This window comes from Daktulosphaira vitifoliae, unplaced genomic scaffold (assembly GCF_025091365.1).
Source record: "Daktulosphaira vitifoliae isolate Bord-2020 unplaced genomic scaffold, ASM2509136v1 Scaffold_4, whole genome shotgun sequence".
NCBI classification, from domain to species: domain Eukaryota; kingdom Metazoa; phylum Arthropoda; class Insecta; order Hemiptera; family Phylloxeridae; genus Daktulosphaira; species Daktulosphaira vitifoliae.
Genome location: NW_026099575.1, coordinates 27105103 through 27122542, shown reverse-complemented (window position 1 = coordinate 27122542; position 17440 = coordinate 27105103). Strand labels below are relative to the sequence as shown.

The 17440-nt window shown below is 23.3% G+C and overlaps 2 protein-coding genes across 2 annotated transcripts in view; both read right to left on the bottom strand.

The window, feature by feature from the left end:
* Nucleotides 1-1431: 1431 nt before the first annotated feature.
* LOC126904075 (mitochondrial uncoupling protein 4) lies at nucleotides 1432-4328 on the bottom strand. Its single transcript, XM_050682729.1, has 7 exons — nucleotides 4188-4328; nucleotides 3788-3984; nucleotides 3098-3359; nucleotides 2907-3029; nucleotides 2653-2850; nucleotides 2498-2590; nucleotides 1432-2421 (listed from the first exon to the last, which is right to left on the bottom strand). The coding sequence occupies exons 2-7, from the start codon at nucleotides 3912-3914 to the stop codon at nucleotides 2247-2249; spliced, it is 978 nt and encodes a 325-aa protein (XP_050538686.1). The 5' UTR covers nucleotides 3915-3984; nucleotides 4188-4328; the 3' UTR covers nucleotides 1432-2246.
* An 8316-nt stretch (nucleotides 4329-12644) lies between these two features.
* LOC126904096 (uncharacterized) overlaps nucleotides 12645-17440 on the bottom strand; it is a 57823-nt gene continuing 53027 nt past the window's right edge. The window contains exon 4 of the mRNA XM_050682819.1: nucleotides 12645-14145. Coding sequence (XP_050538776.1) covers nucleotides 13853-14145 — 293 coding nt within the window. The 3' untranslated portion in view covers nucleotides 12645-13852. The remainder of the gene's footprint in view (nucleotides 14146-17440) is intronic.

Here is a 17440-nt window from a genome sequence, read left to right as displayed (position 1 = left end):
AATTTATTTAAAATACAAAACAATAAACAAACATAACAGAAAATTTACAAGGACTACATATGTATTTAGTTATTTTATCTAAATGGTGTATAAAATATACAGTTTTCTATACATTATTGTCTATTAATTATTAATGAATTCATGCTATGACGCAACGAAATTAATGAAAAAAATCAAACTTAGTTTAGATAACTAAATTATATCCATTAAAATTTAACTAAAAATTACCAAAGTCTGCAACAGAATTATTTTGAGTGGCGGCTGTTCCCATGGGATACATCATCCCCCCCTTGGCACGCGATTGGTTGAGGTATTTTTTCTTCATTTATTACATTATGAATTTTGGAAAGTGACGAGTAATAGTTTTCAATAAATTTAAAAGATACTACTAAAAAAAATACGATGCGAAGCTGAGAAGGTATTTAAATATTTAAAAGGTATGTTCATTCATTGTTTTATATACTTCAGTGGTGCAACTACAGGGGAGCTGCAGCATACTCATAAATATTATTTTAGTTGTATCTTTGGCGGTCTTCTAAAAAAATATGTTTTTCCTTTCAAAGATAGAATTATAATTAGTAAATACGGTCATATCTATATAAATAAATATGTATAATGTAAATAGTTATTAATTTTGTTTATATTTATTCAACCACAATTTGTAAAATAATATAAAACTTGGTCGATATAAAATTATTATATTGCAATTTTAAAATAATATGTAGTTTAAATACATTCATAAAAATCATTATGGTTTGTAATAATTAGTTACTTTCATTATGTAACAATTTTACACACAAATAATAAAATTATAATTTTTATGATTTATATCTATACTTTATCAAAAATAAAGCATTATTAACTAAATAAAAAATAAGTTGATTTAAAATTGTTTTACATGATGACTAAACACATTTTTAATTTATTAAGTATATTGGTTAAGGAAAATGGTTTTGGTAAAATTAATCTAAAAATTATTTTATTATTACTCTAAGTAAAATATTAATAATTTTCAAGTGTATAATTGTCTTTTAGACGTAAAAAAATTAATTTGTTTGCAAGTAAAATAATCAAATTCAAATAAATTAATACATTCATAAAGTTAAAATAAAATATCATATGTCAAACACGAATTTCTATTGCTATTATGTATAGCAATTCAATTTGGAACAAATAAACATTTTTCCACATAAATGATTTTTATTAAATTTTTCAACAAAAAACAAATAGTCATAACATTAATAATTTAAACAATCAATGCTTCTAAATATAACATAATAAAACAATGGCACATTTAATAAACAGTTATTTTTTTATTATAATATATAACTAATCTTTAATAACTATTTATATTTAAATAAATTAAACAGTTTCAATTAAGTTGAAAATAGCTTTGATTTGATTTTGTAATATGCAAATTTGGTGAACTTTAATAACTAAGTTTGGTATAATTTTTTGGTTATTTTTGTATAAACTAAAATCTTATACACTAATAGTTTCTCTGAAAAAAGACTAAATAGAGAAAAATCTTTATGTATTTTTTAAATAATTATTGTTTTAAAACTGTGTACAATGGCAACATAATTTAAGTTTTCCTTAAAAGAACATTTCTTTTTTAAATAATATTTATTTTCTTTCCATTTATTTTTTGAAGACAAATTGAAATATATAATTCTATAAAAGGATTTATATAATGGAAATCTCCTATACTGTAAACAGTTTTATTTTTTTACTAAGTGAATAAATATATACAATGGAAATCCTTAAATTGTTTTTGTAAAACAAAGTTATAGTATTTTAACTACTGAATTACAAAGCACAGCCAAATTTCCTACTTTGACATATAGTAAACGTAATTTTCTAATTATATTCTTCAATAAAATAATGTCATTCATACTTAGAGGCACTTAAGTAATCAAATAAAGATTGTGCTAATGGTTTAAATACCCATATTACGATTAAACGTACACATATTATTAACACAATATTGAATTTAAAAAATATAGGAAACAGTACTTATAAGTGTTATGTCATTTTACAAAATAAAACTAGTTGCAGTGCTAATATAATTCATTTAAATTAAATTTCATAACTCAAAAATTCACTAGAGTTCTAATTTTTTAAATATATAAACTTAATTGTGCGAACTAAAACATTCCAAACATATTATTTAACCGTTAACTAAAATAAAACTAAAACATGTTTCAAACACATTAATTAACGAGATCCCAAATTAATAATTATAACTAAAATCCAGTAGCTCCAAGCGTGTGTCGTATTTGTTCAAAACTTAGCCAAAATGTCAGTGACCATGGGGCCATTCTAATCCAAACTGGTAGGAAACCTTTATAAAGAGCTAGAAACCCTTCATTTTCAACAGTCTTAATTAAACAGTCCACTGATCCTTTATATACTAAGCCACTAAAGAAAAATATTATTAAATATAAATATAAAAAAGTATATTTTACACAAAATATTGAAGTAAAGTAAAACGTACATGCCATTTTTGTCAGTAGGTTGATTCATAACACGTGTTTTTACAACATCAGCTGGTGTACCCATTGTTGCAGCAACCAAACCCGCACAGACACTAAAAATATTTTTAACTAATATCCATAAAATCGTTTTATTTAGACAAGTTTTTAAGTATACCTAGATAAACAATGTAAAAGATGTGAATCAGGTAATCCAGTTTTAAGCATAATTAGTTGTTTAGCTGTATCATAAGTGGTTAAGTCTCCCAAATTTACTAGAGCCGCTCGTTGTACATTTGGTATTGAGCCTTTCCATAAACCACGATAACCACTTTCAGCTAAAATTTTTTTAAATGCATGTGCAGTACCCAAAACTCTATAAAAATTGAAAAAAATCAATAAAAACTCTTAATATTTAAAAAAAATGTATACCTTGGTGGCTCTCCCATTAATCTACGTTTACCCTCCATTTGAATTTGAACTTTTATTAAATCTGCTGGACTAGCAATATATTGAGCTATTGCTCCAGATACTACACCACTTATAGCAGATTTCCTATGAAAATAATAATAACACTTTCTTATTGTTAGTATTTTACTTATAAAATAAACAACACTTTCTACCATATTGGGAATGATCCATCTGGATTTTTCATTAAAATCTGATCACGCATTGTTTCATATGAAACAATTCTAATTCCTGAGTATATTACATGTCTATATAATGCTGGTGATATTCCTTGCCATAATTTTAAGGCACCTTCTTCATTAACAATACCGATTGCTGTTTTTAGCATACCACGATATTTGACAGATTTTCCATTTGTAGTAGCTGCCTCTCCTTGAATCTGGAGACGAGTTTTAGTTAAATCTAGTGGATATGTAACTGAAATTAAAAATTTGAAAGTTAATATAAATGATTTATTTAATGAAATATTATTTCTAATATTGTAAAATATTAATATTAAAAAATACTTTTACTTATATTTTAACTAATTAAATAGAATAAAAATTTTATCAAAAATAGTTTTTTTCTATTACAATATAGTCATACTTTATTCTAGTATATTCTTAAAATACATTGTAACAAAGGGAAGCAAAAAAATTATTTATTATTAGATTTTCCTACTAAAAAACTAATTACATTATTATACATAAATATATTTTTGAATTTTCTCTTTGCTTTTAGAATTTTGAATATTTTTATATAATATAAATCAATAATTTTGATTAAAATTATTTAATGTAATCATTTTATTAGCTATTTTACATTTTACTAGTAAAATAATATAACAATACTTATTGAATACATACACAATTCAGCTACACTTGCAGCTACTACAGACACAATGTAAGTACACCAAAAAGTATCAGCATAATTGTACTCCTTTGTAGAAGGTGGGGCTTTTTCTTTGATAGTCACTACTTGTATATGCACCATTATATGGTCTGTAGAGTACTTTAATTCTCATGAGAAATGTTATGTGAATTAGATATGTAATTGAAAAGTACTATAATTATAAGAAAATGTAAATTATAAAAAAAATCTTCTAATACTATTAAATCTTACGATTAGAGATCTTAACTATAAATTGTATAAAGTGTAAAATATTAAAGAACTGTTATCATGAGAACTATTAATTAAATGAGAATAGCAATACACAATGGACTTTATTCTCACTGATTAGCTAATATATTGAGCAAGAACACTTACCATTTAGAGGAAATGACCCTGTAGAGTTTTTAGTATTTTGTAATTAATAATATGTATTGACAAATATGACATTCAAAGACAACCATCTTTCAACGACAATAAGTAGTAGTTGTTGTATAAGACTGATAAGGAAAAAATTATCATATGGTTACTGAAGATAACTGATTACGAAACTATACAATAAAAATTAATAAATTATATATATATTTTTGCTTGACATTTAAAGTTGAGGTATTTTTTTTATATATATCTGTTCACTTTAGTATTTTATATTAGATACGTATTTATTTTTTCTGTTTAATGTTCTCCGTCAAACGTTAGCAATTGTAAGTGTTCAAAATCCATTTTGTGTGCTAAGTTCACCTCGAATTTCCTCCCAAAAAATAAAGACCTAGTAATAATATTTTTAGATGGTGCGCAATAATGATTTTTTTGTGATGAATGAAAAATATTGAAAAAATAAAATAATTAAATAAAAAATTAATCGATATTTTACGAGAAATTGATTTAAAGTAGGAAAATATATGAGTAACATTATTTTATGATTCAAAAAATTGTCACATATCCAGAGATTTTTCTATGAAGGAATTATTGCTAACCATTTTTTAGGTAATAAAAATAATTTTTTTATGATTTTCACTGAATTTGTAAATTTACTGTCTATACATTACGCAGCACATTTTTTATGTACTAATTAAACTTTTAATTCTTCGTTTTTTATCTCGAAATGAGTTATTTTTTATCTAAGTAGTATAAAAATAATTATTCACGTCAAAAAAGCGTAGTCAATAGAAAACATTTAATATATTCAAGTAATAAACTTCACCTTCTACACATGATATGATACTTTTTAATCATATATTATGCATATTTCAAGTTATTTTATGAATAAATTTACATTATATTGAACTTTTTACAAACATACTTAAAAGACATACTTAGTGAATATTTAAAATTGAAATTATTGAACATTTATTTAGTAATCTTATAAATTTTATTATGAGATGTAGATGATTATCTGTCTTATTTTTCTGTTAATTAGTTAGTCCTCGTTGTATGACATATTTGAAAGACTACTGTCAAAAGCGCCGGAACTATTTTTTACACAGGGGGCAAAAATTTAATGATCAAAACTAGGTCCCCTTAGATGTTACTAAGCTAAAAAGCGAGTTAAGCTATTTTTTGGTAGATTTTAGTGACTAAACTAATATTAATAATAAAGTTACACAATGATAAATTAGAATTTAAAATAAAACTGTTCTCATGCAAAACGGATTAATGCATAATAAGATATTTCAAATTAACGCTTTTAGTATTTGAATGTTAATAAAATGTATGTGTTGCATGTTTTTTGAGCTAAATATTTAAAAAATAGAAGGGAAATTCACTATTTACAAAACATGTAATATGTTATTAATGGCTTAAAATAAATCAATTGTAAAATGTAGAAAATAAAATTTCCAATTAAAAAAGTTTTACATATAGTAGAATTTCATAAAAAAGAAATGGTTATTAATTGCATTTTGGTTCAGATCCAAATTTTATAAAATTTTTAGAAACAATATTAATCAAAATTGTCCGACTACAAATTAAAATTACAGCTTTGTTTTAATTTTATAAACACAAAACCAATGGAGTATTTAAGGATTTATTTGGGAAATATACATAAAATCAATTTTCATTACACCCCATAAATTATCATTTTTTTTTTTTTTAAATCTTTATTGTGTAATTATTTTGTCAAAGCGAGATATGGTTGTCATATCTCCCCTTAAATATATAAGTACACATAACTGTTACAGAAATTAATATATAGAGGTGTTTAATTTAAAATATAATTATGTTTAATTTTTAGAAGGCATACTAACTAAACAGTATACATGTTATTTGTATAAAATCATTATACATAATAATTTATTACATTAAAAATATTAATAATTAATATGGTAATAATTACCGTTCTTCTATGATAATAATTGATATTTGACGTTACTATCTTAAATAATTTAATCAATTATTATCACATTTAATTATATGAATTATAAGTGGTATTGACTATATTTCACTTATGAAATGAAGATTTTTTTAATAGAACACTTATAGCATGATTAGAATTATTTGAATAATATAATTTAAGTAATTTAATCTTAGTTTAAACTCATATTAATCAGTTAATTATATGTAAAATGGGTTTAAAAAATATTAAGTTATATATATTTGCAATATTTTTAAACGAAATATGAACATTTATAATTATAATAATATTATATTCAAATATTAATACAAATAAAATACTTTAAATTTAAAGAACAAGTTTAAATTAGAGCCAAATGTAGGGAATACCATGTTGGTATATCTTAAACTCTGTACAAAAAACTTATAAGCAAATAAAAAAGTAGTTTGATATTTTATTGAGGTTTTGGAACACGCGTTTATAATATGTTTAAGGCTTCACAAATCATAGCGTTGGCATTGTCGAAATTCATTACGTATATATTAAAGTTAGTTTATCTTGAAGATGGCTGTTTTAGTGGCATTTGGGTAAAATTATTTTGAATAGACTCAAATTGGTGGTTGGTAGAATAGTTATTATTCTATTCTGCGTTCGGTACAAGAATTATTTCAATGTCCAATAAGAAAATTTTATGATCAGTTTTTAAGAGAAGAACAAAAAAATTAATATAATGAAAATATCGCATTTTCTCTGCTGATACAACCCTTTAATTTTTACGACCTATATGTCTTACCCGTCGATCAGAATAAAAGTCGCCACTGCACTCAATCATTGTACTTTTTTAGTTTTTAATAACTCATTTAAATTATTAAGTTTTAGTAAGTATTGAACCCAAAATATTAGGGAAAGTATACAAAATAGTCTTTTTTCTCATGTAAGTTCGCATGTCGATTTTTTTAAAGTCCTCAATGGTAATAATTTAAAATCACAAGTGTTAAAAATATAATTTTTCAAGTAATGAAATGCATTCATTATAATTCTGCACCCTTTTTTACGTGTCTTTTTCAGTTGGATTCTAAAATAAAAAAATTAATTAACGTCCTTTATTCTAAATTCTTTACTAATGGTTAATACTTAACAAATATTCTAGTGGTTTTAAAAAGAAAAAAATAGTACTTAATGTATTATTATTTCCATAAAAATTGCTAATGTTATCTAGTTAGATAACTAATAATGTTAAACTTTTGTACTAATCTTTCAAAAAAAAAAAAAATTAAAATTATGAGTATTATTTTTTTAATAAATATTAATGATGTAAATTAATTTTGTGTTTAATTTTTCAAAACTATTTGTAAATACATTTGAATTAGATAACAGAATTTTTAATAATATTTTGAAGATGAAATGTATTAATTTATCATAACTTATTTGTTTAAATGACATATTATTTAAAATGAACGAATATTTGGCTTAATCTGATAATAGGTGCAAAAGATCTCATCGATAATAATGAAAACTGTATAAAAGATATAGTAAAAATATTTATATTTATTAAATATTAATATATTTTAAAAATTGAGCAAATTATAATATTTGTTTATTACTATTTATTTATATCTATAATTTTTATGATTTTACACTTTAATAAAGTAACATAATAGTGATATTATTTTAGTTTTAATCATAATAGTAACATAAAATACTACAATGAGAAAAGGATACGTTTATACAATAATAATATTGTGTTTAATGCGCTCCATACTGAATGCTGTGACTAGAATACAAATTCTGTCAGAAAGGTTAAATAGAACAATAATCAACAAAGGGTGTTTATATAAAATCAAGTAGTAGGTAGGAAAATGCGGAGTGTATATTACAAGAGCCTTATAAATGTTCAAATGTGAAAACACAAACAACTATAGGCATAAGATTCTACGATATTATACAGAGTGTTCATTAACTAAGGAAACAGGCGAATTGTTATAAACAGTGAGAACAATAGCAACCCGTTTCCTTACTTACTTTACAGTATAACTGTATATATCAAATAGGCACAGTTTTAGCAAACTTTTTATTTATTAAGGTATTTGTATCAAAAATTATCTATTTATTTAAAACTTTAATAAATAAAAGTTTAATAAAATAATCTTGTAAGAGGCCATTACAGTATTATAGAGAAATATTATTAGCTAACTTTATAAAAAACTTAAAAAAAAGTACAATACTACAGATGATGTCAGAAAAAGGCGTCTCGGTTTTCAATATTTGCAGTTTTTTAGTTGTTAAAAAGCTAACCATTTCAATATTTGTGTGGATGAATAAATATAATATTGGCACATATAACATTTGTGCCCATGTTATTTTTATTTTTCTAACCTGTATATATATTTTTCTATACAATCCTTTGCACGTGACTTGATTTTTTCACGTACATCTTTTTATGAAACATTAACAGAGCTAATAGAAAATTTGCTAGAATATTAAAATTGAATCAATTTACGAAAGAGTAGTTATGAATTTCTTTCAAACAGAATCATATTTTATAAAATATAAAAATATTTTTTTTATAATTAACCTACTGGTTAATTGTACCAAATTTGAGTGGCGGTGGCAATCTTTTTCTTTGTATCAATTATTATTTAATTTTAAGGAAGTACAAAATATGTAAATACAATCTTGTTTACATTAATTAAATCGAATAAATTGTCTACGAACAAATCAAAAGATTTTTTTTTTTTCAATAATGTTTTCCGTATGAAACAAAGAAATGAAAAATACTACACTTCAAATAATTATAATATTTTTTCCATGTTTTCAGAATTGTCAAAAAACTCATTGGAATAATTATACAAGTAATAGTTGTAGATAAACTTTAAATGATATGCATTTAGATAATTATAACAAAAATAATTGAGTATATGCATAATGATTACAATTAACTACATATGTAACTATATAAATAATTTGATTATTAGTATTAAAAGTACAGTTCTTATTTTTGTAACATTTATAAATATAAATTAATTCTGTCATGAGACATAACTATAAAAAAAATTCAGTTATTATAAATTTCTTGAAATAAAGGATATTAGACTTATTCCAATAATCCTGTAGATTCATGTGTAACAAACTGAGAAATTGTTTCATATTAATTATTTTTCGATACGTTATTAAAATTTAAACAATTAAAATTATGTTATTATTACAGTTTTGAAAATATATTTCTGAATATTTTTTTTATTTTAACATACAATTTTTAAATTTCGTAAGTTATTCATTAAATGTTTGTACCTCCTGAATTATTTTTTTCTAAATCATTATTTTTTTATTTTGCTTTTATTAAGAAAGTATTAAGGTATAAGGCTTTGTTTTTATTATTGTCATTTTGGTTTTTTTAATATAAATTGATATTCAGTTTTTTCAAATGTAAAAAATTGTTGTAAATTAGATTCGACAAAAATTTGTAAGAGTATTTCAAATATATTTTTTAATCAAAGTTATTAGAATATGCTTTTGTGTTTTTATTTATTTTTTGAAAAAGTTTATATAAAAGTTAATAATCATGTTTTATAATAGAATTAATAAAAAAAATAATGGCTTACATGATTATTGTTTTTAAAGGCCGATTATCCATGGAAGACTAGTCGCTGGAACGTCTTTATAAATGTATAAAACACAGAAAAACCTTAATCTTGGCTTAGTTTTGAAAGATGTCCAATATTTTGCAATACACTTCTAAATCGGTTTTTTTTACGAATAATTGTATGATTTATAGATTTATTGTTTAATAATTCTTAGAAATCGATAAATATGGATCATTATTTTTTATCTTAAAGTATATTGTATTAAATTAAATTTATTAATGCAGGTTTAAAAAGGTTGGGTTTTTAAAACGTTATCAAAAATGAAAATAAGTAAAATTTTTATGATGATTGAGTCCTCACGGTACCTTAGTTGATGGTTAAATTTTCAAAAAATAAGTCGTTAGAAAGGCAAACGTTTGGAGTATTATTAATAAAACATTCACAATAATCAGTTAAGTTTTCTTATTGACTGTTTTATAATAACTGCAATTGTTTGGGAAATTTCCCGTTTTTACGAAAATTGTTTAAAATTATAGCGTTGGTTCATTGTGGAGCTGGATCCAATAATGCAGCTTCAAATGGATAAGTTTTGTGATCTTTAAACGTATCTTTGACAAAGTCGGTCCAGTAGGAGTGAAAGTAATCGCGTATACGGACACGAAAAAAAACATTGCAAAGTAAAACCAATAGCTTCTTAGCTACGCATCGAAGCTAAAAAAATCGCTTTAAACTTAATGTAACGGAAATTAAAAGTGGAAACAGAACTTCTATCAAGTTCAATAATAACTATCAAATACTGTACTAAGGATCGAATTTTTCAAAGTAATTTATTTGAGTTAAACGAAAATATTGGAAAATGAAACACTAGAAATAAAAAATGTCACAACTTTTTTTTGAGTACACATAGAGTGGATAACATTAAAGACAATTTTTACAAATTAATGTTTGTCGTATAACTATATAATTATAAATATTATTTTAATTATAGAAATTTAAAAAAATTGAAAAAATATTATTGAATATGTGTAAAGTTTTGTAGTTTACTCTAAATATTTGTATCTAATACAATACTTTACAAAAATTGTTTTCCTATTGAGCTTTCATATATTCTTAAAGAAATTACTTATAAAATGGAAAATAATTTAATATTTTTAGATCCGATTATTTATTTTATTTAAAAAGTTAAACGATTTTAGAATAGGTTAAAAAAATTATTTTAACAAAATATATTTTCAACTTAAAAGTTTTTAAACTTTAAACAAAATTTTCTCTTTAATTTTTACATTATTTAGCACCTTTTAATGTTGAAATCACTGTTTTAACTTTAAAACTACAAATTAAAATATAAAGAAAAATTGATAAGTACACGAAAGTGTATTTATGGTTACATTATTGCGTATTCATCAATTTATAATCGTTTATTATAATTATAATTTAAGTCTGAAAGGGTTAATTGTAATAAAAAATAAATTAAAAATAAGACAACTACGTTGTAGATTAGGATTGAAACGATTTTAAAAATCAAATTAAAAATCAAATTAAATATTGAATTGAAAATTGTTTATATAATTATGTTTTTTTTTAAACATTTAAACATTTTTGTGATATCTCAAGTTATTAATTTAGTACTAGTAAAATGATTGGTCAAATTTGATTTCAACCTATTTACATACAAATTTTATTCTTATGAAAATACCACTGTGGATAAAAAGTAAGTATTCCCATTTACTTTAATAATACTTAATGATGATAAATTTTATGATTGTATGAAATGTGTCAGGAGCTTGTACATACTATTATATATTACATACTATGTTAACATTTAGCATTAATATGTAAACACACGTGTAAACTAAATACACATAAACTAAAGAATTTATATTTTTGCTAACATTAGTATCACGTTTTGAATAATTTACTTCAACTAAGCTAAAATATATGTAAACTCTATGTAATAATCTTGGGTTTTGACTTAAATACTTCTAAAACTATAAAATAAGTATATAAAATGTAATTTATAAAACATAGAATGATGATAGATTATGAGCTACGTGTATTTTAATAAATGCACTAAAATAACATATTTTAATAAAATACTGCAGGCGTTTTACTTTATTTAAATGAACGTGGATAATCATACGGATCGATTTGTAAAATTTCGGGGTAAATTTGAATTTTTTTAAAGTACTTAGTAGATGAAATGCAGATAAACATATAATATTTTTGTAACTGATAAATAAATTTTATTGTTTTAAATAATAATAAAATAAAATAAAGTATAGAATTACGAACGCATCTATAATCTTTCATAAATTGCTTTTGTTCAAAAAATTGATTTAGTAGTTATAATGTTTTTAAATAATTTTTTAAGTTAATTTTAATTAAGGTTGCATGTTTATTAATTAAGGTTGCCAAAACAAAATTTATTTAGTTAAGTAAAAAATTGTTTATTTTATATACATTTTTCAATAAAAATATTTTTTTTCAAAATATAGGGAGTTATATTTTGATATATGCATTAATAAATGATATATTTCATCTGGTAATTAAGTTTTACAAACTTAGAAAATATATTCAATTAACATAGCATTTTTCGAACTATTTATTATAAATATAACATTGTACAATTATTTTTTAGTTTATTTTTTAAATCCAGTATAAAAAAAAAACTAATTGTACATCTAAAGATTTATAGTACATCTAAAGTAGTTTTCTGTTGAAATTATGTAGACTTTTTTAGTTTCATGTGAAGTTGAGAAGGTATTATTTTTACTTTTTTCAATGAGTTAAATAATAATTAATTTTGACACAGAAAAATGGTGAAATGTTCCTGAAGAACATTAATTTACAATCAGCACAATTTTTTTGAATTATTAGTTGTATCAAATAGAACAATAAAGTACCATTTTGTAATTAACATTGATAAGTTTTTCTGTGAATACAAATACAAAAATAAATACCTAAAAACGCATCAACCGTTTATAAGAAATATCTAGTGATAGATATATAAGGAAAGACAAATACCATATTACTTTATTTTTATAAATGTTTTATTATTAACATACAACATAAAACAATTGAATTTAGAATTTTCAAAATTTCTTAGTGTGCTACAATGATTACAATCCAATAACCCTCGAGATTTAATTACATTCTCATTTGATAAGTTTTTGAGGTAATACTTCTTAAATGATAAAAAATATTTCAATTTATTTTTACATATTATATTTGAATATTTCTAAAATTAAAATATTTTTTATTGGTTATTAGCCATTCTCTAGGTTATTGTTCCGAATATTTTCGACATTTGACCTTTACAAAAATATTACAGCAACTATATAATCGAAAAATACAGCATTGGGAATGTTGAACATAATTATGATTTATATAACAGCACGTATGCCAAATTTTGGGTTATTTATGAGGCTTACATTATACTGTGCTTGCATATTATACTTGTACGATGATAATAATTCAGATCTATGGATTGTTAACTGGGTGTCTTACAAGAATTTACAAAATCAAATAACTCGTATCGAAATTTAACTTATTGTCAGGTTTTTCACTTGTAAAATTATTATTATTATGATTAATAAATTGTTAATTATCATAAATAACATTGAATTAAGTCTGTATCTGGTCAAAACAGTCGGAAGGAGCTTGAAAAATGTATATACAAAAAGAACGATCAAATAATAATATAGAAATAAAAAATTTTATGTATACATTTCATAGTTATTTAACCCATTAAATTTTCCAGATGAAGTCTTGCGCAAATTAACTAATAACTTCAATATTTAGATATGTTTGAACTATATAGATGAAGTTATTGAAAATTTCTATGAATTAGTATTACTTTTCTCTGATTAGAAAATCTTTGAGTAGACACTCTGTTTTTTTTTAGAAATCTATTTATGGAAAATATTGTTGATTTTGACTATAGTTCAAATTTATGTGTTAAAATTTAAGTTACAAAATACAATTTATACAAAATTCGCATTTTGGATAATGATACAAATTAGAGTTCAGATAACCCATGCCACTTTGGTGGATCTCTCCGCTGATAAATGACTTGGTCCAATCACGCTTACCGAGGCCATCGGTCCTCCGTGGGCCTCGGGTCCGGGTCAATCTGGGTCGTACTTGCAGTCGATGCGTACGAGGGCAGCAGTAGCTATCAAAGTGAGTAACGTCAATGACATCAGTATTGCGGCTAACATGGCAATCTGGCCGCTGTGGAATAGTGACTTGGCAGATACGAATAAAAGCATAGTATGTAGCAAACACGCAGCCAACCATAGGGAGGTTAGTGTTATGGCTGATCGGACTGTTGGTCCTAGAAATCGAAATGGTTGTAGCCGAGGATCGCACTGGACCGACCGAAAACCACTGAAACCATGACTGGTATAAATACTGCCACCTGGAACACATAGAGATAATCGTTTTATTACCTTAAGGCAGTCACTACGCAATAAATAACAGTTTCTGAGATAATTGTATAGGAGGGTGAATATTTTCTAAAAATATGCTGATGACAAAAAAAATTATAAAAATGACATGTTAGCTCCTAACTATTAGGTAAAGACATTTCAAGACAAAGGATCTAAAATCAAAACTGCAAACATATCTAAAGTACACTCTAAATTAATACTGATATTAAATAATTGGGCTCCGAGACCCGTGTAGAATCAAGTTTTCAAACTGAAATTTATAAAATATCCAAAATTTAAATTTAGTCTCTACTGAAATTCAGGTAAAAATATAGCGCTCAATAAAATATATCTTCCACTAATCGTATATAAATGCAAAAAAGAGATACATCGTTTAGTGTAAAGAGAAATCAAATTTGATTGTCCGAACGTCAAAAATGCGTTTCAATATTTTATTCTACTGTAAAAATGGGTAATATTATTGGACATGTTCCCATTTTGCAGTTAATCGATATTAGGGTGTGTAATAGGAATTATTATCATCAGCTATTCTCGTTTAATTTAAAAAACCAAAATGGTTAGTATAAAATTATGAATACTAATATTTTTTATTTTTTTATGGCATTTCCTGATTTTATAACAATATGAAAATCATTATAAAATGTTCTCTACAGAAAGGGGATATGTCCATCAATTATCTACATAGGTTTCTTAGATTTAATAAATAAATAAATGTTAAAATTAACCATGAGAATATACATACTGTATAAAATGCGAAGAAATTTTATCTCACAAGAGAGCGGTTTTAAAATTGCACATCATTCGTACTTAAACACAATCGAATTTTATCAGTGTAAATATTAAATCTACGCATTTGTATACTACTAGCATGTTATAAATGGTAAATATTTTTATATAAATTTTGGTACACAACTTATACCAAAATTATCACTTTATATATCTTGCACTTTGCTATTTATTTAACGCATCATACACTCATATGATCAAACAATTTTCAATTATTACTATTGCCGTTGGTTTAAAAAAAGTGTAAATAACAATATAAGAGTAATTGATCACGTGTTAAGTTTCTATAAAGTGGCATATGACACTGTTTTAAAAAATTTAAACAGTTGAATATTTTGAAGTCATTGAAAGTTTTTGGCCATACGCTTAGTTGAGCTTATCGTTAGATCTGAGAGGATTTTTTATATTTAAGTATTAACTTGAAAATTTAATGAATAATATATTTACCTTTGCTTATTTGCTGAAATACGGCATAGTTTTTTTGTTCTCATTGAAATTTATTGTTCAAAACTAATTAAATACTATTACATGTATAAAATAACGTTAAATTCAACGTTATAATATATCTGAACATTAAACGATTTTTTTTTATATGATTCCTGCCACAGAGACGGCCTTTTTATATTACATTGAGCTTTTCTTCTTTTATATTTTTTTGAGTTTTTTATCACGTCATGAGGTATTAAATACTGCTATAAATTACATGATCCACAAATTGTTTAATTTAAAATAATTAAAATAAAAGAAAAAGGTTTTTTTTTAATATATAAAGGAAATACAGAAAACGGTAATAAATAAAATATTCTCGACTTTATACTTGAATTATTAAAATGACTTCTAGAAATTTTTCGATGAGACTAGTCCATAATGAAAGAAATGAGCTGATATTTTTTAGTAAATATTATAATATAAGTATAAAAGTACATTTCATAACAAAAAAATTATTACTAAATAATTAAATTTAAATAAAATAAAAATTCATCGTATATTACATATCCAAAATACTTAAAGTGTAAATATATATACTCCTTAGACCCCTCAAATTTACTTTCATCTCCAGAAATATTTAAATTATGTCATTTAACTAGCTTTGAAACCTACTGAGAGTTAAGTCAAAGGATTCCTCAGGTTTTGCGTTGTGAAAGTCGTAAGTATATATATTTACTTATAGGTAACTAAACTTAAGCAATATATTTGTAGTTTCTCAGTGTTATAACTTGATACAACTCATAAGATGTCTATTGAAATATTTATATGAACTTTATGTATACCTATCTATAAACCTTTTAAAGATAGAAATTTAATTAAATACTGTACAACATAATAATATTTATATATATATAACTTACTGTATAAAAACACGATATTAAAGTTTTTATTTAAAATTTTTTCGAAAAATAATTTATGTAAAGACATGATAAATTTAAGAAAAGCTTCATATAAAATTATATTAACTTCTTTGACAATTTATATTTTTCTTTAATAACTACAACGAGTTTTTTTTTACAATTCTGTAAAAAGGCAAAAGTTTAAAATTAATAATTTAATAGTTTTGTACATCACAAATAAGAGTATTTCTTTTTAAATATTATGATGTATTTAACCTCATTTATGTAATCTTTGTATTTAAGAACTTTTACCCGAGTATCACAAAATTATCAGCATTTTTATTCGTTTATTTTAATTAAATAAAATTCATTTAATCCAAGAATATTAGTTAAACGTTTAACAATTGCACAGCTTGAACCTCAATTAAAATTTTTAGCTTCGATGCGAATCATTTTTTTCACTTTTTTTTCTTAAAACTTCCATAACTTTTTCAAAAATAAACAAATCAACATAATTTTTTTTTTATACTAAAACCTTAGATATTTCCCTTTCATTTGATATCATTTTTTTGAAAATCTAACACTTAACCTGCTCATTGGGAGGGGGGGATTTAAAATAGCAACTTTTTTACAAAAACTAACTTTTTCAACTTAATTTTTGAAAATGTTCCGGAAATACTGCGTCCTTTAAACATATATCAAATTAAAGCTTATTTTATGTACTTTATGTATTTTATGTAATATTCTGCATGTAAACGGCTGCTGTAGTTAAAAAAACGCTAATTTTGTGTTAAAATTTTCGATTTTCGATTTTAAATTTTCAATTTAAAAATGCTATAACTTTTCGAAAAATGTATGTATTAGCACAAATTTTTTTTTTCTAAATACATTATAAGTACATCTTTTATTTGACATACTTTTTATTAAAATTGGACAATTTCCCCATATAAAGGGGGCGTTCAAAACTTGAAACATTTTATAAAAAATAGAATTTTTTCAAACTAACTTTTGAAAATGTTCCAGAAATACTGCGTCCTTTAAACATATTATTTTATTTATTATTTAAACAGTTTTATTTAATCTTAAATTAAAGCTTATATTATATACTTTACTATAAAAAAAAAAATTCGAAATATACATTTTCTTCTTG